This window comes from Rhamphochromis sp. 'chilingali', assembly GCF_963969265.1.
Source record: "Rhamphochromis sp. 'chilingali' genome assembly, chromosome: 4".
In the NCBI taxonomy this organism is placed as follows: Eukaryota; Metazoa; Chordata; class Actinopteri; order Cichliformes; family Cichlidae; genus Rhamphochromis; species Rhamphochromis sp. 'chilingali'.
Window position 1 is genome coordinate 40,044,875 of NC_137948.1, and position 20,563 is coordinate 40,065,437.

Here is a 20,563-nt window from a genome sequence, read left to right on the forward strand (position 1 = left end):
AAGCCGCGTCATATAACGTGCGGAGGGCGGTGAAAGAGGCGAAGCAGCGCTACGGGAGGAAACTAGAGTCACAACTCCAACAGAGTGACTCTAGGAGCCTGTGGCGGGGACTAAGGACAATAACGGACTATAAAGCACCAACAACCGGTATGACGAACGCGGCCGTGACTCTGGCAGACGAGCTGAACACTTTCTATGCTCGCTTCGAGGCTGCAGCTAAGGTCTCCAACAATGCCAGTGTTAGCGGCGCTAACGGCTGCAGACAGGAAGATACTGCCAGCACCGGAAACGTGCTCATCATCTCCGAGCATGAAGTAAGGAGAGCCTTCAAGAGAGTGAACACCAGGAAAGCAGCAGGACCAGACGGCATCCCAGGTCGTATCCTAAGAGACTGCGCATACCAGCTAGCTCCTGTGTTCACTGAGATATTCAACATCTCTTTATCTCAGTCGGTGATCCCCACATGCTTCAAAGAGTCCATCATTGTTCCTGTCCCGAAGAAACCCCACCCTGCTTCTCTCAATGACTATCGCCCTGTAGCCCTCACCTCAGTAGTGATGAAGTGCTTTGAACGCCTGGTCAGAGACTTCATCATTTCTTCACTACCAGACACACTGGACCCACTACAGTTCGCTTACCGTCCAAATCGTTCCACAGACAATGCCATCTCTCATCTCCTCCACACATCACTCACTCACTTGGACACTAGAAGGGGGAATTATGTTAAAATGCTCTTCATAGACTACAGCTCTGCATTTAATACCATAATTCCCTCCACACTCACCACCAAGCTGGAGCATCTGGGACTCAGCTCATCTATGTGTCAGTGGATCTCCAACTTCCTAACTGGCAGACCACAGGCAGTAAGGATGGGCGGACATGTCTCAGCCTCCACCACTCTCAGCACTGGAGCCCCCCAGGGGTGTGTTCTGAGCCCCCTGCTGTACTCTTTGTACACATATGACTGTGTGGCCACTACCAGCTCCACCACCATCATCAAGTTTGCTGACGACACCGTCGTGGTGGGCCTGATCTCTGATAACAACGAGACGGCCTACCTGAAGGAGATTAGGAATCTGGAGAACTGGTGCCAGAGGAACAACCTCCTTCTAAACGTCAGTAAGACAAAGGAGCTGATAGTGGACTTCAGCACTAAGCAGGAGAGGAACTACCAGACCCCCGTCATCAACGAGTGCCCAGTGGAGAGAGTGGACAGCTTCAAATACCTCGGAGTTCACATCACGCAGGACCTGTCATGGTCCTGTCACATCAACACCGTGGTGAAAAAGGCCCGACAGCGTCTCTACCACCTCAGACGCTTGAGACTTCCAACTGCCCTCCAAGGTGCTCAGGAACTTTTACTCGTGCACCATAGAGAGCATCCTGGCGGGAAACATCTTAACCTGGTTCGGGAACAGCACCATGCAGGACAGACGAGCTCTACAGAGGGTTGTGCGGTCAGCTGAGCGCACCATCCGCTCCGAGCTCCCTGACCTGCACTCAATCTACAGCAGGCGGTGCTGGACCAAGGCCAGGAAGATCGTGAAGGACCTCAGCCATCCCAAAAACAGACTGTTCTCTCTGCTGAGGTCAGGAAAGCGATTCCGCTCCCTGAAGACCAACACAGAGAGACTGAGGAGGAGCTTCTTCCCGCAGGCGATACGGTCTCTCAATCACACCACCACACAGTACTGACCCACACATATGGTTCTTACATACACACTGGACTTTCTGGACTTTGTTTTTGCACAACACTGGTCACTATATTCTTCATTTCCAGTTAATACTTGTACAGCTGCTGTTATTGTGTATATATTTATTTATATTTAGATTTCTTCATACATTCTTATATAGTTCTATATTGTGTATTTTGTTGTACAGTTATTTTATTTTCAACTTTAATTTATATATTTTATCTTATTCTTCCCAGTTAAATTTACCCTTCATTCTAATTTGTGTTGTACAGTTATTTCATTTTTAACCTTAATTTATATTTTATTCCTTCCTAGTTAAATTTACCCTTTTTAATTTTTCATATTTATTTCCTTTCTTATTCATAGCCTTTCCTTTTTTGTTTTCTTTAGGTCACGAGCAGTTGTCCAAGCATTTCACTACATATCGTACTGTGTATGACTGTGTACGTGACAAATAAAATTTGAATTTGAATTTGAATTTGAATTTGAAAATGTGATGTTCTATGACTGGTTAGTAAGAGTAGAAAAGTGTTATATAAATAAAATTACATACCATGTATCTCCAAAAATTATGATTTTTTTTTCCAGTGAATTGAAGCATCTAGTGTTTCTTTCTGGGTTAGGATAATTAACCTGTTAACCATTTAAAATTGTTGTTTATTGCTGACATAACCTCTTCCTCTTATTCACCAGGTGATCACTATAGGCAGGCACGTGAAAGGATATCACTATATCATCGCAAACTTGGTGAGCCATTTTCCAGTCTTTAAATGAGGCTGACCAAGTATATTTATGTATGTACTGCAGGCCATTTATGTATGACTGTTTAACAATAACGACGGTTTACATAACTCAGTTTAGATTAGGATCTAATAACAGGTTTACACTTAGTAACTGGGATCCTAAAGCAGGCAGTCACATTTAGACATGCTGTGAGAAGACTACCTTTTGCTTGCACTACTGCAATTTATATAATAGAGCAGTAGTTGCTGAGTATACTAGTCATAACTCATTCCATATCTCGTTTCTCTATTGGCATGCGGACTAGATTGCTTTTGTGACTATTCTCAGTGTCATTCAACAGTATTTTTAGATGTTGCTGATTCTGGCCTTATGTTTAACACCTTTGCTCTAAGTAAATCTCTGAAAAATAGCTGGAGGCACATCATTTGCTCTGCATGAGATCTTAGCAGAGAAGAAAATAGTGTTTGCATATTAGTATTAAATAAACTTTTTGTAAATTTCAGTAATTGTATATTTTGTTGATCTTGTTCCAGGGTTTTGTGGATGGTGACCTCTCTAAAATCCAGTATGGAGGTGCAAATGTGTCTGGCTTTCAGATTGTAGATTTTGATGATCCTGTGGTGGCAAAGTTTGATCAGCGATGGGAGGCTTTGGAAGAAAAGGAGTATCCTGGAGCTGATATAAGGATTAGAGTAAGATTTGGACATCCAACAATCTTTTTTTTGTTTAATTTAGTGGAGTTTTAGTTATTTCAGCAAAAGTTATATGCTATAAGAAATGGATTAAGATTGCCGGGAGATGGTCTAAGAATCAGGCCAGCAAAAATGTATTCTAATATCAAGTAATCTTTAGTATAATACATAAACAAGTATAATACATACAGCTTGAGTTAATCAAAGTGAGTTGTACATGACTTAGGTGTGCATTAAAATTAAAAGTCACACCTGTAGCACTTCTAGGGAATTCTAGAAGATTTCAGGCTAGACTGAGGCATATATGAAAATGATCAATGGGTTTGAGAGCTTCTTTGCCTTCTTTTTAGCTGGCAAATAAAATACTGCACCACATTCAACATAAAAAATGTCAGCTTGGAGGCTCGTTAGTTCATGCCATATGTAGTCTGTACTATGACAAGGGATGAAACCTTGTCATAGTTTCATCCCTTGAATTCTAACCTATGTTAGAAAGATCTGGCTGATGCTTGATGAGTGGTCCCTTGCTATATCGTGGTTCACCATTTGCAGTCTCGCTGTTTCGCATATTTATTTTTTTTTGTGTTTGCAATTTTGCATGCTTTTTTTTAATATCAGTCAATCTTGCGCCGTGTCTCCTGACAGTACAGAATGCGTTCAGCTTGTCAAATTTCCATAAATCTTCAATCGCTGTCAGTGTGACTCTGAAGTGCTGTACTGTATGTTTCTAAGTTTTCTCCCCAACAAACACAACAATGTCGACGATACGTCGTCACCTGCAGGTGCCTTTTGCCTTTCAAACTGATCCAATCACCTGAAATTTCGTGTTAATTCTATGAGATTCACAGTCAACATCAGACATTTTGACATAGGTTAGAATTCCTTAAGAGACAGCTCCCTGGTTGGACACCTGGCCAGTTGGTCCCTTGCAGCATTGCCTTTATTGCAACTGTTAAATGAAGTAAAATGTCCCCAAACTATATTTTTTGCCATTATTTTTGTCCTTCAGTATACTTCAGCCCTCACCTATGATGCAGTCCATGTGATGACTGAGGCATTCCGATTCCTGCACAAGCAAAGAATAGATATAAGTCGTCGTGGCAACAGTGGGGACTGTCTAGCTAATCCAGCAGTGCCCTGGGCGCAAGGGGTGGAAATTGAGCGTGCCCTCAAACAGGTAAAAAGGATTTGAATGTCTTTAGTTTGAATGCACAAAGAAGAAATCATAAAAGCTAGGTGTAAGAGTTTAGATCAGAGATGTTGTTGAAAAATCTTGCTGTCTTTTATTTGGTTACTTGTCAAAAGCTATTAAAATTTAATGTTTGAAAATATAATTGAAAATATAATCATTTGAAAATTGTTCTAGCAACACAATCAGTCATTTGTTTGAGTGGAAGTAGTGTGTGGTGAAGGTACCAGTGGAGATGACCAAAAGTAGGGTTTCCCTTTGTTAACTTATCCTACTATAGCCACCAGGTGTGCATGAGGTGTGGGTGTGCATGAGATCCAGAAAGTGCCTATTTTCATTTTAATTTTTGTAATTTAATTGACTGAATTTCATTCTTAAGCTGTGCCATTAATAATTCAAATAATGTGTATGCAGGTGCATGTAGATGGTTTAACAGGGAATATACAGTTTGACCAGTACGGGAAAAGGATCAACTATTCGGTGACAATCATGGAGCTTAGGAACAATGGACCTGTTAAGGTAACTAAAACATCAGGTTGCCATAATATGTATCATTAGAACACATTTTCTAGCTTGTATGTGCAAGATATTTGCATAACCTTACTTGTGTCTGTTCACAGATTGGGTATTGGAATGAGGTGGATAAGATGGTTCTGACAAAGTCAGACCTTTACCCAAATGACACAATGGGAATGGAAAATAAGACTGTCATCGTTACAACGATACTGGTAACCCATGAATAGAGTTACAATTGACCATGTCAGTCAATGTCAAACGTTTTCTGTCTTCTATTCTCTAATAGTGCAGTAGTAAAGATGATCCAAAATGTGAAAAAATAGCATGAAATTTTGAAGAGGCTGTCTGTCTCCTGATTCCAAACTGGGATCTTGTTCCACAGAAGAGGGGCATGAACGCTGTAGGCTCTGCCTTGCATTCTACTTTTAAATACGCTAGGAACCACAAGTACATCAGCAGTCTGAGAGTGAAGTGCTGTATTGGAATAGTATGGTACTATGAGGTCTTTAAGATAAAATGGGACCAGATTATTCAAGCCTTGTATGATACAGACATTACAGATGTACACATGGAAATCTGCCGAAAGCATTCAGCAGTGTTGGGACTAACGCGTTATTAAGTAACGCGTTTGTTACGAACTTGCATGTCCATGTGTTTGTTTGTGCAGGTGTTGCGTCTTACAGTAACTACGTTATTATTGTGGTAACGAGCTCGGTAACTAGTTATTATGCCAAAACCGGGAACGCGTTACTCGTTACTGGAATTTAGATAGGCTCGTTATTCGTTACTTTGTGTGGTGGCTATCGCGGAGCTTCCACAGATTCAATAACATTAGCAAGTGGTGGAAGCCAGCAGGTGGATGAAGGAAAAGGGAGGCAAGAGGAGAGACCCAAAGCGGCCGCTGGTCCGAGAGTGTCAGGTGAACTGAACTTCAGGTAAGAAGTTATAAATAAAATAAGATAAAACAAGTTCAACATCATTAACATCATAGCACCCGCCCAGCTGTATAGAAATTCCGTCATGCTAGCTAGTACGCAGTACGAGTTATTGTAACCGACTGTAAAAAGTCAGCATAATGAAAATAAACTCCACCTAAACTTGGTTTATATCTGACCCAGATAGACTGCAGCTCATAACTTCTTACCTGAAGTTCAATTCACCGCCTCGGGTCTCTGCTCCTCCTGCCTTTCCGTCATCCACCTGCCAGCGTGTTGCATCTGCTGGCCTCCACCACTTGCTAATGTTACTGAATCTGTGGAAGCTCCGCAATAAGCACCACCAAACAACTGAGTTATTTTTACACATCTCCCAGCATCTGGCCAATCCACCACCTTTCAGTGTTTATACCGTTACGGGAAAAAAACGAAAAAAAACAAAACAAAAACCATCGGCCCATAAAAACGAAAAATCACCATCAGCCCACCAGAAATGCCCGGTATGCCCGATGGCCAGTCCAGCTATGGCTACACCCGCAGAAACACACATATACACACACACCCTGCCTACACATACAACATGTGGAACATAGACATGACAGCATCGTGCAGAAGACACACACATCAAATAATAGAAATAATAGTCCACACTGCTCACGGACCCTGAGTCCCCGGAGCCGGGTCCGTGACAGATCTTTTAATTTTTAAAGGGAGAATATTCTATAACAACCTCACAAAAGAGGGAGGTTCTCCCTCTTCTCTTTCTCCCCTCCCCTCCCCTCATTCTCTATAGCAAAAGTTATTTTATTACAATTGTCATGTTTATTCAACACTATACTTCAGTTTGCATAATACCAACATGATTTCTTATCATGTTAAAAAGAAATATGTGGTTTCCCTCTATCATTCTATGTATTTTTCATTTCTGATTACTTCTTTTTGTCCAAAAATCTGTTTTCTTGTCTTCTCTTTTTAACACCTGTTAAGATCTGCAGTCACATTACATTTAAAACGACTTTTTCTGGTTGTTCATGATTAAAAAAAACAAAAACCTTTCTATTTCTCTGTCTTTCTGCCTACTCTACTCACACCCAGACAATTGTTTAGTCTAACTCCTTACACACACACACACACAGAGCTCAAGGTCACATCTGCACAGAAAACAAATTCTTAACATTAGAATTATTTCATTGTAATGATTATGTTCTTATTCACCTTAAATTAAATTATTCAGCTTGTTAATTCTTGATTATGTTTTGATCAGGTTTCTGATTTGATTGCAGCAGGAATAACTGCCCATTGAAAGTGCATACATAAAACTCTGTCGCTCTGTGTTACATTATAACACCCACAAAGGCTGGAATTACTAAATTAATTTACTTAATTTCTGGTTGGAGCTGAGCTGAGGGATCTCAGTCTTCTTGATACAGTCGAATGAAATGTTGTATCTCTGTATATTGTGACCAAATGGTACCATAAATAATCGAAAAAAGGATAGGTCCCCTGGGGGACTCCACAGTTCAGTCCAGACTACACAGACCTGCGGTCACCAATGGAAACAAAAAACTTACAGTTTGTCTAAACCACCACAGAGATGTCCCAGACACCGTCCCAGTGCTGCAGCCAGAATTTGATGTCCTGTTGTATGAAATGCTGAACTTATGTGAGGTAGTGCAAGACTAGAACATTCACCATACAAGCAGTTTTTAAGATGTAATTTGTAACCTAATACACAGTCATAGTATTGTGATGCTGACTGAATTTCTTTCAAGGATGTTGTTTTTAAGAAGCTGAAGACAATCTTCTCTAAGAGTTTTGCTGTAAAATGTTACTTTGAGATTGGTCTGTACATTTTTTACACAGCATCAAGATTTTGCATGATCTCACAACAACAAAGTGAGATCTAATTTAAGAGATGGTCCACTGTGTTACAAACAGTGCCATGGGTTTAGATCCAGGGTTTTGAGTTTTGGAGATGTTTAGGGGATTCTAGTTAGCATTTTTAATAATCTTGCATTTTATTTCAGTATTCTGTATTATTTAGTGTTCTTTTCATCTACTAATTGGAAGACTGTTGGTTGATTCCTGGCTGCTGCATGCCAAACATCCTTGGGCAAGATACTACTCTGAGCACTCATTCACTCATTTACACAAGCACCTATTTTATGCCTTTAAGTGCTTTCTATCTATACTCACACACATTCATACTCCAGTCTACTGTATTGTTAACATTTCAATGTGTTTGTGTATATAGGAAGCACCGTATGTGATGCTAAAGAAGAATGCTGAATTGTTTCAAGACAATGACCGTTATGAAGGTACGTTACATCAGGTACTATATGTCTATATGATACTCATAAAAAATGTTTGAAAAGTTATTTACAGCACAGTAAAACGTTTTATTTGTTATTTAAACCAAAAAATCTAGACCAAAATTGTCATATCAGTATTCTGTATTGAGACTGACTGAAACTGGACGTTCAGTACAGAATCCCAAAAGGTTGATTCTGTCCATGTGGACGTAGTGTTTTCAGTGGGAGAAAGTGTCACTTGGATGAGTGATGAAGCATTTATCTAAATGACAACACTACGTCCACATGGACAGAATCAACCTTTGGGATTTCCTTGCCTGGATGATGGCGCATGCATTAAGACGTAAAGTAAAGTAGAGCCAAGTCCTACATCCAAGATGGCGCCGGAGTGCATGGCTCGCCGTCCATGGCTGTCGGATCCACTTTTGCTCTGCGTGTTTATATTGTTTTTGTCACTTTTATTGAACAACGCTGACTCTCTACTGATCTACAATCGTGAAACTCTCTTAAATATTCGACTTGCCACAGAGAAACTGGTAAGGACTAGCGCTGATGGACAGGACTTTTTCCCACCTCCGCTACTCTCTGGAGTACCGGCTCACCTAGGCTACACCCCTACCCCATCTCATAAGAAGCGCTTTAAACGTCGGAGAAAACGCAGCGGGCTGTTAGTGAAATTGAAATCATATTTAGGTTTTTCATCTGGCAGAGACAGAACAGTTTCCCAATGCACTCTGGCGGAAATCCGACCTTTGCACTGGCGTTTCATCCCCCGTTGCTTCCTGGAACCTATTGCCACCTAGCTGGTACCTGTTGTCGGCTCGGCTGAGGAGATCCTGCGTCCCCGCCTTCTCTTACCTCGTCTTCGCTGCGGTGGAGTAAATCCGCAGAATCCAGTGAAACAGGTTTCTTGGATGGCTGTCACCGCAATGATGGACCCTACCCGGATTGCTCTGGGTAACGCTAAGTTGTTAGCAAATAAAACGTTCATATTGAAGGATTTCTTCACTTCTCATAATCTGGATTTCCTCTGTGTGACAGAAACCTGGCTAAGTGACGGTGAGTTAAGCGCTTTCTCGGAACTATTACCGCCAGACTGTTCCTATTTTAACTCACCGAGGACTACGGCCGAGGTTGAGGAGTGGCAACAGTTTACAAAAACATTTTGATTTCTCACCTAGAACATCATGTTGGAATTAGAGGCACTGCCTTGGAGTGGTTCAAGTCATACCTGTCTGACAGAAGTTTCTCTGTCTCACTTGGTAAATTTTATTCATCTTCCGCCCCCCTCCCATGTGGTGTACCCCAAGGATCCATCCTTGGGCCCCTTCTTTTTAGCATGTATTTACTTCCCCTTGGCCATATTATTAAAAAACATAAAATTCCATATCATTTTTATGCAGACGACTGTCAAATTTATTTACCCCTGAAACACAATGACCCTAACCCCCTCAGGCCTATTTTAGAATGTCTTAAAGATATCAGAGCATGGCTGGCTCTGAATTTTTTTAATTTTAATGAAAAGAAGACAGAGGTCATTATATTTGGGCTGAGTGGCCCTGGTGTGCCTCCATCTGACTTGGGTCCTCTCACTTCCTGTGTGAAACCAATTGTTTCCAACCTTGGAGTAACAATTGACACAGCTCTTAAAATGGACAAACAAATAAATACAGTGGTGAGAAATAGCTTTTTTCAGTTGAGGCAGCTTTCTAAAGTCAAACCTTTTATTTCTTTTTATGACTTCGAGAGAGTTTTACACGCATTTGTGCCCACTCGCCTTGATTATTGTAATGCGCTTTATATTGGTATTGATCAGGCTTCACAATCACGCTTGCAAATGGTCCAGAATACTGCTGCTCACCTGCTGACAAGGACACGCAAACGTGAGCACATTACCCCAAGCTGATCTACAATACGGCAGCAGTGATCAGTGAGATGCTTGGCTACAAGTTGAACAGCCACAAGGGGCAGTACCCTCCATGGAGAAGGAGGCTAGAGGGCAAGATCAAAGTAGCACGGAGGGAGGTTAGCCAACTAACGGAGTTGCAGAAAGGTGCGACAAAGAAGGTGCATAAGAAATACAGCAAGCTGTCCATACCTGAGGCCTTGGAAACTGCCAAGCAAAGACTCACAGCCTTGGCCAGCCGCTTGAGGAGGTACACCAGAGAGACAAAAAGCAGGAGAATAAACCAGCTGTTCTCCACAGAACCAGCAAAGGTGTACTCTCAGTGGCAAGGGAACAATAATAAGAGAACAGCACCACCAAGGCTGGAGATGGAGCAATACTGGAAGAGCATATGGGAGAAGGATGCAACCCATAACGGCAATGCTCAGTGGCTAGTGGATCTGAGGGCAGACCACAGCGACCTCCCTGAACAGGGTCCAGTAACCATCACAGTGGCAGATATCCAAGAAAGGGTCTCCAGTATGAAGAGTTGGACAGCACCAGGGCCCGACATGGTTCACGCCTACTGGCTAAAGAAGCTGACTGCACTCCACGAGCGTCTGGCAGCACAAAAGAACCAGCTGCTAGTTAACGAGAGACACCCGGAATGGCTAACCGAAGGTCGGACGGTCCTGATCCCCAAGGACCCCAAGAAGGGACCGGTCCCCTCCAACTACCGACCAATAACCTGCCTCAGTACTACATGGAAGCTCCTGTCAGGCATCATATCGGCTAAGATGAACAGGCACATGGGTCAATACATGAGTGGGACACAGAAAGGAATTGGCAAGAATACCAGAGGCGCAAAACACCAGCTACTGGTAGACAGAACAGTCAGCCGAGACTGCAAGACCAGACTGACCAACCTGTGCACTGCCTGGATTGATTACAAGAAGGCCTATGACTCAATGCCCCACAGCTGGATACTGGATGCCTAGAATTGTACAAGATCAATGGGACCCTAAGAGCCTTCATCAGGAACTCAATGGGGATGTGGCGTACAACACTAGAGGCCAACTCCAAGCCCATAGCACAAGTCACCATCAAGTGCGGGATCTACCAAGGAGATGCTCTGTCCCCACTGCTGTTCTGCATAGGCCTGAACCCCCTCAGTGAGATCATTAACAAGACTGGCTACGGATACCGACTACGGAACGGAGCAGTTGTCAGCCACCTCCTGTACATGGATGACATCAAGCTGTATGCCAAGAGTGAACGAGACATCGATTCACTGATCCACACTACCAGGCTATACAGCAATGACATTGGAATGTCGTTCGGACTGGAGAAGTGTAGTCGGATGGTAACAAAGAGAGGGAAGGTAGTCAGAACTGAGGGGATTGAACTACCAGAAGGCAACATTGCAGACATAGAGGACAGTTACAAGTACCTGGGGATCCCGCAGGCAAATGGGAACCATGAAGAGGCCGCTAGAAAGGCTGCAACCACCAAGTACCTGCAGAGGGTCAGGCAAGTCCTGAGGAGTCAGCTGAATGGTAAGAACAAGATCCGGGCCATCAACACGTACGCCCTGCCCGTGATCAGGTACCCTGCTGGGGTAATAGGCTGGCCAAAGGAGGAGATAGAAGCCACTGACATAAAGACAAGAAAGCTCCTTACCATGCATGGAGGGTTTCACCCCAAGTCCAGCACCCTGAGGCTGTATGCTAAGCGGAAGGAAGGGGGCCAGGGACTGGTGAGTGTCAGCACCACAGTCCAGGATGAGACAACGAACATCCAAGAATACATTGGGAAGATGGCCCCAACTGACCGAGTGCTCAGTGAATACCTCAGGCAGCAGAAACCCAAGAAAGAGGAGGGAGACGAGGAACCATCATGGAAGGACAGGCCCCTGCACGGTATGTACCACCGGCAGATAGAGGAGGTGGCTGATATCCAGAAATCCTACCAGTGGCTGGACAAAGCTGGACTGAAAGACAGCACAGAGGCACTAATCATGGCAGCACAAGAACAAGCTCTGAGTACAAGATCCATAGAGGCTGGGGTCTATCACACCAGGCAAGACCCCAGGTGCAGGCTGTGTAAAGATGCCCCAGAGACAATCCAGCACATAACAGCAGGGTGCAAGATGCTAGCAGGCAAGGCATACATGGAACGCCATAACCAAGTGGCTGGCATAGTGTACAGGAACATCTGTGCCGAGTATAACCTGGAAGTCCCGAGGTCAAAATGGGAGATGCCCCCAAGGGTGGTGGAGAATGACCGAGCTAAGATCCTGTGGGACTTCCAGATACAGACGGACAAAATGGTGGTGGTGAAGGTAATGGTGGTCCCCGTGGTAATCGGAGCACTAGGTGCGGTGACTCCCAAGCTAGGCGAGTGGCTCCAGCAGATCCCGGGAATAACATCGGAGATCTCTGTCCAGAAGAGCGCAGTCCTGGGAACAGCTAAGATACTGCGCAGGACCCTCAAGCTCCCAGGCCTCTGGTAGAGGACCCGAGCTTGAAGGATAAACCGCCCGCAGGGGCGTGCTGGGTGTTGTTTTTTTTTTGTTTATATATATTAAAATGCTATATAAATAAAGTTGGATTGGATTTATAGATTACATACAAATGCTACTGCCACCATTTAAAGTAGCACCATGTGAGTGGCAACCAGTGTGTATAGCATTCTGCATATAAAACCTTTCATTATTCATTCCTCTACTTGAAGTATTAATGAAAATAATTTGTTGTTTGAAGTATGTGCCATGAAGATAGCTCAATGATACCACAATAGCATATGTTTTTCCTTACTTTTAAAACTTTTTCAAGACACATAAGGTGCCGTTAATTTAGAGTAAATTTGATATTAAGATATGTGATATTCAATTACACACTACTCTTGTATCTCATATAAGCGACTTTGTTGTTTGGCTGTTTGTACTGATGCAAGGTTACTGTGTCGACCTGGCTGCGGAGATTGCAAAGCACTGTGGGATACGCTACCAGCTGAGGATTGTGGGAGATGGCAAATATGGAGCAAGAGATGCTGAAACCAAAATCTGGAATGGTATGGTTGGAGAGCTGGTATATGGGGTAAGACTTTACACAGGCACAATAAACAGCAGAATGTTTTATTTAACTTGAGCATGAGACAAATTAAATATTGGTGGTAGTGCAAAACAAAAATGGTGTGTGAAAACCATGTTCAAAGCAAAGTTTATAAATATTACTTAAGACATGGAATAGAAATTGTTAAGTACTAGATTTTATCTCTGCTGAGCCTCTCTCTTAGAATTGCATGAGCACATTTAACCAAATGCCTGGAAATTTGTGGACATCAACCAACTGCAGCTGCATTTTTCTTTATGGTGGTTTTACCTGCACGTCCTGCAGTGTGAATGACACTTTAAACTTGAAATTTTCTTTACTTTTAATTAGATTAAATTGGTATTAATAGTAATTAATAACATTCATTAAAGATCTGAGTAACTGACCAAACACTCCGATCATTTAAGTTAGAGGAGGCAGTCTGAAAAATCTGGAAAATTAAGCTTTATGTAGCACCAGTTCAGAAAATTCCCTCATATAAGATTAGCTGATTGTTGGGGTTTCATCTCTAACACTGTGTAATAACTTTAGTAATTTAGTGAGTTACAACGTATTTTTCAACAAATTCATTACATGAGATTCTTGGATGAGACTCAAATAACCATTTAATACCATCCAATCCCCCATTTTATAGATAAAATGGAGAGGATGGGGTGGATTCCAGCTTCATCGCCCAGATTTATTGTTTTGTTCCTGTTCACACTATATTCTTATCTTTTGTAACAAGAACCCAGACCAACAGACAGTTCCCTACTCTCCCCTCCATTCAAAATAGGCTATTGGGTCATGAAGTTGTCCCGAATTCTTTGATGTTGGGTTGAGAACAAACAACCAATACTCAGAGCAGGTCTAGTCAATCCACAATTATTTATTTAGCTTGCATGCAAGGGAGATGTACACAATACCACCTTCCGTGTAGTTCTCAAAGAGGAAGCACTTTGATACACAGTTTTATATGTCAGGGTTCACGCCCCTTCGTGCATAAGCAGATAACATAACATGCATCAGTTACAGTTAGTGACAGCTAGACACGATTCCTTTTTTGGTGATCTTCTACAATTACTCAGAAATCTATCTTAACTGCCTTTCACCCCCACCTGTTTCCTGTTGTTCTCGTTATGAGTCTTATAATAGTAAATGACACATCCTGAGTCCATCCTGTTCTGACTGTCGCTGTGCAAGCACGTATGCAATTACAATCAAAGCACTTCTGGTAATACCCTATGATCTAGCACATTTTATTAGCGGCTGGGTTAATATGGCCTTTGCTGAAATATTGCTTCATGATATATTTTCAACAATTCCCCCTTTTGACCTTCGAAAGAAGGTCACCATACTTCTGATGCTGCTACTCCCCTAGGCACCCCTATTGCATCCATATATGTTAAAAACCCCACAAATAAGTCAAACAAGTAAGTGTACGTCCAGAACAGCACCTTGCATCTACACTGGGCTGTGAGCTGCCTTGCCCTGTTTCCTGAGACCCTTACCCCCTTTTTACCCAGCATAATAGTACAAACCCGCTCTTGCCCACGGGCCAATTTATGTCATGTTTACCCCTGGAGGCATTCCCTTGGGCTGGATACACCACCGTACACCAGTCCGCTGGGATCTCTCCTACGTCATACTTCTGACTTCCCTTGCTGCTCACTGTAAAATCAAAACAGGTATAGTTAGCGTTTCTTCGGGTAAAAGGTCCCGGAGTAGTTTTATTATCAATTGGTGGAATTGCACTTCTGGTTATTATAAGCACACAACCAAATCCCCGCGTGTCATTTGAATAGACAGGGCCAGGTTCGGTGAACAGGTGTGGGCGGGTGGCTACACACGCCACACAGTCTGACACCTTTTGTTCCTTTATATTTTGAATTAGCCAATCTAACCCCAGGTTGATATTTCTATACCCAGTATCTGTCAGTTCTCTTAGTTGTCGCGCTTTCCCTCTCTGGACAGTCTGTCCCCCTTTAACGGCTGGACCAAATGTGGGATGACCACTGTGTTCGGGCAATTAACATAACATAAAAATCACACAAACTATTAGTAAAGCTAATACTCTCAGACCTCCCATTACTTTTCAGCTTCCACCTTTGTGCTCAAACTAGAAACTCTGTCTAAAGGGCTTTTGACCTTCTTTACATTTAAACAACTAATCTTCTGGGACGGGCAATTCTCTGTGCTCTTCTCCTCTTCTTACTTTAACCTCATGGGTGGAAATGGGTGCCCAAACGGCATGACCCTTGACCTCAATCACTGACTGGGCCATCTGCTATGCCTGGAATGATGTGTGCTTCTCGCTGGTTCTCTAGGAAAAAATCTGGAGCTCTAGGAACTTATGGTCCATTATAATCTTAAATTTTACCTGTACTTGAATTGTTAATCACACAAATCACCATAAAGTCATAGGAAAAAAAATCATAGAAACTATTGTTTCAGGCATGTGGCCCCTGGTGCATGCCTCTAAAGTCTTCTTTGTGCATGTTCCAGTATTCTACAGGTACTTTCTCCTTCAGTCCAGAGATATGGATGTAAAGTTAGGTGAACGTCCTTACAGTGTGTAGAATTAAACACTATATGATTGTATAGTTAAATGTGGCTTGTAGGCTAGAATCACTTATGTGATCACAACGACTGCCAAAGCGCTGTAGTAGCAGCAGCTCTTCCAAGTCCATGAAGCAATCACATTGTCCCTGTCACTGTGTCTCTACTTTCCAACAGAAAGCAGATATAGCTATTGCTCCCCTGACAATCACTCTTGTCCGTGAAGAGGTGATAGATTTCTCCAAACCCTTCATGTCTTTGGGAATCTCCATCATGATTAAAAAGCCGCAAAAATCCAAACCAGGTGTTTTCTCCTTTCTGGACCCACTGGCCTATGAAATCTGGATGTGCATTGTCTTTGCCTACATAGGAGTTAGTGTTGTTCTCTTTCTGGTAAGTAAGCCTGCTATTATGAATTTGCATGCTTTGTTGAAATCCTCTTTTAGGTGCTATCCTGTTTTCATAAGTATCAGTGCCTAATATGGTTATGTTAAAAGAAGGCATAAATACTATGTTTGAAATAAGTGACATAATACCTACTGACACTTATTGAGACTAATGTATTATGTCTCAAAAAGTGTAGTTCAAGTTTGAAGCCCAACCTTCCTTGCCTCAACTTTAGGGTTAATTTAATAGAAAACTAGAAACTTGCTTCGATTCAGAAAGATTTTATATTTATGATCAATTGATTACATGTAATCTGATTTAACAACGAGGAGGTACACTACAGAGGAGCAGTTTAGTTAAAAATGTGTCATTTCTTAAAGAGCAATTGTGTCTTTTTATGGCAGTATAGTTAGACAGAAGCTCCTCTTCACAGCCTAGGCACCTACTTTGTGGCTGGGCTCTTTGAAACAGTGGAAAAAATGAAATGCCTTGTTTTTTGCAAACTTTTAGAAAACCCTGTTATAACAATCTATGTCATTTGTGTATTTCTGTTGACATTCTAATGCTTTGCTGCTGTAGGTATCCAGGTTCAGCCCTTATGAATGGACGCTTGAGGAGCCAGAAGATGGAGCCTTGCCATTAACCACTGAATCCACCAATGAGTTTGGGATCTTTAATTCTCTTTGGTTTTCTTTGGGTGCTTTCATGCGGCAGGGTTGTGACATCTCACCAAGGTTGGTATGCCCTTGACATTTCATAGTCATATACGGTATTAGCTCCCGATGTTGTAATCAGTATATTATATTAATATACATTCACTGCCTCGTTAATCAGGAACTGAATATTAATACTAATTAAGGGCTGTAAAACAGGCACAGTTCTTATCATAGACTGAATGAGATAAAAGTGCATTAGAAACTCTGTTCATGCTACAATTGTTCTGTTCTACTTCAACCCTAATATTTTTACACTGACTTGGTATAGCATCATGTTTGTAATGTTAACTATGGCCATGAAGAGATGTATGTGGTCATTGTTAAACTGTCCAGTTTGGGTGAGGCTGTTGCCACTATGGCATTTCTGCTGTAGCTAGCTGTGTTGGGCAAGTCACTGTAGTCTGTCAGCTGAAAATATTTTCTTTATCCACAATGACCAGTCAAAAGTTTGGACACACCTTCTCATTTAATGTTGTTTCTCTGCTCCATATATTTTGCTCCATCAAATATATGGAGCAAAATATATGGAATTATGTAGCAGTATTTTGGATTCCTGAAAGTAGCCACACTTTGCTTTGTTCACAGTGCTGAAAACTTTTGGCCTTTTCTCAATGAGCTTCATGATGTAGCCACCTGAAATGGTTTCACCTCACAGGTGTGCCTGTCAGGGTTCAGTGGTGGAATTCCTTGCCTTCTTAATGGAGTTGGGACCATCAGTTGTGTTGAGCAGATGTCAGGTTGGTACACAGCTGACAGCTCTATTTGACAGCTATTCAAATTCATATTATGGCAAGAACCAATCAGCTAAGTAGAAATGACAGCTAAGAGAATTATCAGTCCATCATTACTTTTAGAACTTTTAGAACCAAGAAGGAGACCTAAAACCCAAAGGAGATGGTTTCGGATGGAATGGACCGCCGAGTAAAGGTAAACAGGCCAACAAGTGCTCAGCATCTCTGGAAACTCCTTCAAGATGCTTGGAAAACCATTTCAAGTGACGACCTCATGAAACTCATCAAGAGAATGCCAACAGTGTGTAAAGCAGTAATCAAAGCAAAGGCTGTTACGAAGAATCTTAAATATGAAACATGGTTTGAGTTATTTCACACTTTTTATTACACAATTCCATGTGTGTTCATTTACAGTTTTGATGCCTTCAGTAAGAATCTACAATGTGTCAAATCATAACAACAAGTGCCTCAAGATGTAATTGAATGAATTTGCCATGAGTCCTAGAACAGTTTAATTTGATTCATGTGTTTATGTGGGCAGGTCTCTTTCAGGACGTATAGTTGGTGGGGTGTGGTGGTTTTTCACTCTGATCATTATCTCATCATACACTGCTAACCTGGCTGCCTTCCTCACGGTGGAGAGGATGGTGTCTCCCATTGAGAGTGCTGAAGATTTGGCTAAGCAGACGGAGATAGCATATGGAACACTGGACTCTGGATCCACCAAGGAGTTTTTCAGGGTAAGGACTTTTAGTATCAGCTGGACAATAGGAAGAGCCTGCTTCAGCACTTCCACGCACCTAGAGTGTTTATGAAATTTATTGTTTCAAATGGGAATCCTTAGATGACAAAATATGATGATTGTAGTCTCGCAACTTAATCCAAAATTTCCGATAGATCTTTCCTTGGAGTTCAACTGAATCATGTCCTGAAACCTGTCCTCTTTATAAGCTGAAAGATATATTTGTCCCCAAAACAAAATTTTGTCATTTAAAAGAAAACTTGAATTCATGTCAGCATGGTTTCAGGCCCTTTGTATGTTAATTTTTTGTATGTCACATTCATTTAACTTAGTTTCACATAGTGGTTCAACAGCACACAACTGAGCTAGATGTGGGATGAAGTGAGCAGCTTTAGAGAATCTATCAACGACGGTGAGAATGACACTCTTTCCAGAGGAGCTGGGGAGACCAGTAACAAAATCAAGGGAGATGTGAGACCAAGGCCGGTGAGGTGTTGTGAGCGAGTGGAGCTGACCTAGGGGGTGCTTAGTGGATGGCTTGTTGTGAGCGCAAACGGCACAGGCTGACACATATTCCTTTACGTCCTTTATTAGAAATTTCCATCAGAAATGTCGTCTAAGGAGTTGTATTGTTCTACTCACGCCAGGGTGGCACGAAAATCGTGCAGTGTGAATCCAATGAATGACCGCCCCATGGGCGGTAGCGGGGACGAAGCGCCGCCCAGGTGGCCCGGTACCTGGGTTGGGGTCCCCTGCGAGGGCCTGGCAGATAGTCTCCTCAATGTCCCAGATGAGAGCGCCTAAAACGCAGGCAGGGGGCAGGACAGTGGCGGGAGAGGATGCTTCAGTGTCCAAGGAACACTGACAGAAGAGCGCGTCAGGCTTGACATTCTGTGACCCTGGGCGATAGGAGAGAGTGAAGTCAAAGTGAGTGAAGAATGGAGACCAGTGGGCTTGCCATGAGTTTAATCTTTTGGCCGTTCTGAGGTAAGTTAAATTTTTATGGTCTGTCCATATGAGGAAAGGCTGTTCCGCCCCCTCCAGCCAGTGGCGCCATTCTTCTAAGGCAAGTTTTATAGCCAGGAGCTCCCTGTCGCCAATGTCATAGTTTCTCTCCGTGGGGGTGAGTCGGCATGAGGAGTAGGCGCATGGCTGGAGCTTACCTTGTGGCCCGGACCGCTGGGAGAGAACTGCCCCAACTTCGGTGTCGGACGCATCAACATCCACGATAAACTGCTTTTTTTTTTTGTGTGTGTGTGTCCTGTCTGGCACTGTAGCAATCAGAATTATTGTCTGAAAGGCCAAGAAAAATGCCCAACAGATTTACTTTCCCAAGTGGGCCTTTTGCTATACTGGTCATCTTGATTGTCATAGTTTATTTGATCTTTATTAGTTATTTTTATATTTTTATTAGTTATTGTAATCAGGCCAGACTGGACCCGATGACGGGAAAGAAAAACAAGAAGAACAGTTGAGAAGAAAGTTAACAGAAGGAGAGGGAAAGAAAAAGGAGAAAAGAGATAGTGAGAAAAGACTGCTTCATCACCTTTGTCTTTTTTTTTCTCTTTTTCTTTTCCTGGATCACCTGTTGAGAAAGAAAAAAGAAAACAAGCAGAAGGAAACTAGATCAATAGAATAAACAACATCATGATGATCTATGGCAATATAACAGTAAATACTAAATGTTAAACATTATTGTGTAAGATCGACAGCGCACAGTGCGCTTTAAGGTCGTAGCCAATAAGGGTATAGTTTTTTGTGTATGAGCACCCGTCTGTACACCTGTGAGCATGAATGCGCTTGTTTTTAAAAGGTTCCTACATGTTCCTACATATCTGTTAGAGGGTGTGGGGAGCCACAGCCCCGTCCACCAGGGCATGAAGCAGGTATAGAGGAGATCAAAACTCCAGACATCCGGAGGCTCTCAGAACACAAGAGACCAAGGAAGACCAACAGAGGGGCAGCCGCGCCACTATCCCAGAAAGAGCTGAGGAGAGTCCCAGATGAGGGGTCACTCAGCAGCCGCGGAGCATAAGCAGTGACGTGCCCAGGGAGCGCCGGCAGCCAGCTGCGCCAGAGTGACCGAGGCCGAGGGCACCCCACCCCCGAAGTGGCCCGAGCGAGCCCCAGGCTCCAGGCCCCGATAAGCAGCCACCAAGGAGTGAGCCGGTGTGACGCCCATCCCCGGACACAAAGACCCACCAACGCACCGATGTCTGTGGGCGTCTGCCACTGGCAGGGGAAGTGGTGGTGGGAGATAGGCCTCCATACCTTGGAGGGCCTGAGATGTCCCTAGAGAGGTGGCGTCTGATACCCGACCTGACATATGGACACAGACATACAGGCACATATGTCAGGCACTCACCCAA

General features: G+C 42.9%; 1 protein-coding gene across 2 annotated transcripts in view; it reads left to right on the forward strand.

Moving 5' to 3' along the window:
* The window catches only part of LOC308395711 (glutamate receptor 2-like), a 114,437-nt gene that overhangs the window by 27,400 nt on the left and 66,474 nt on the right, over window positions 1-20,563 (forward strand). For both annotated transcript variants that reach the window (XM_080880674.1, XM_080880673.1), the window contains exons 6-15: window positions 2,388-2,441; window positions 2,972-3,130; window positions 4,140-4,307; window positions 4,734-4,838; window positions 4,940-5,047; window positions 8,025-8,088; window positions 12,923-13,065; window positions 15,796-16,011; window positions 16,585-16,739; window positions 17,994-18,192. In XM_080880674.1, the coding sequence (XP_080736800.1) occupies window positions 2,388-2,441; window positions 2,972-3,130; window positions 4,140-4,307; window positions 4,734-4,838; window positions 4,940-5,047; window positions 8,025-8,088; window positions 12,923-13,065; window positions 15,796-16,011; window positions 16,585-16,739; window positions 17,994-18,192 (1,371 nt within the window). The remainder of the gene's footprint in view (window positions 1-2,387; window positions 2,442-2,971; window positions 3,131-4,139; window positions 4,308-4,733; window positions 4,839-4,939; window positions 5,048-8,024; window positions 8,089-12,922; window positions 13,066-15,795; window positions 16,012-16,584; window positions 16,740-17,993; window positions 18,193-20,563) is intronic.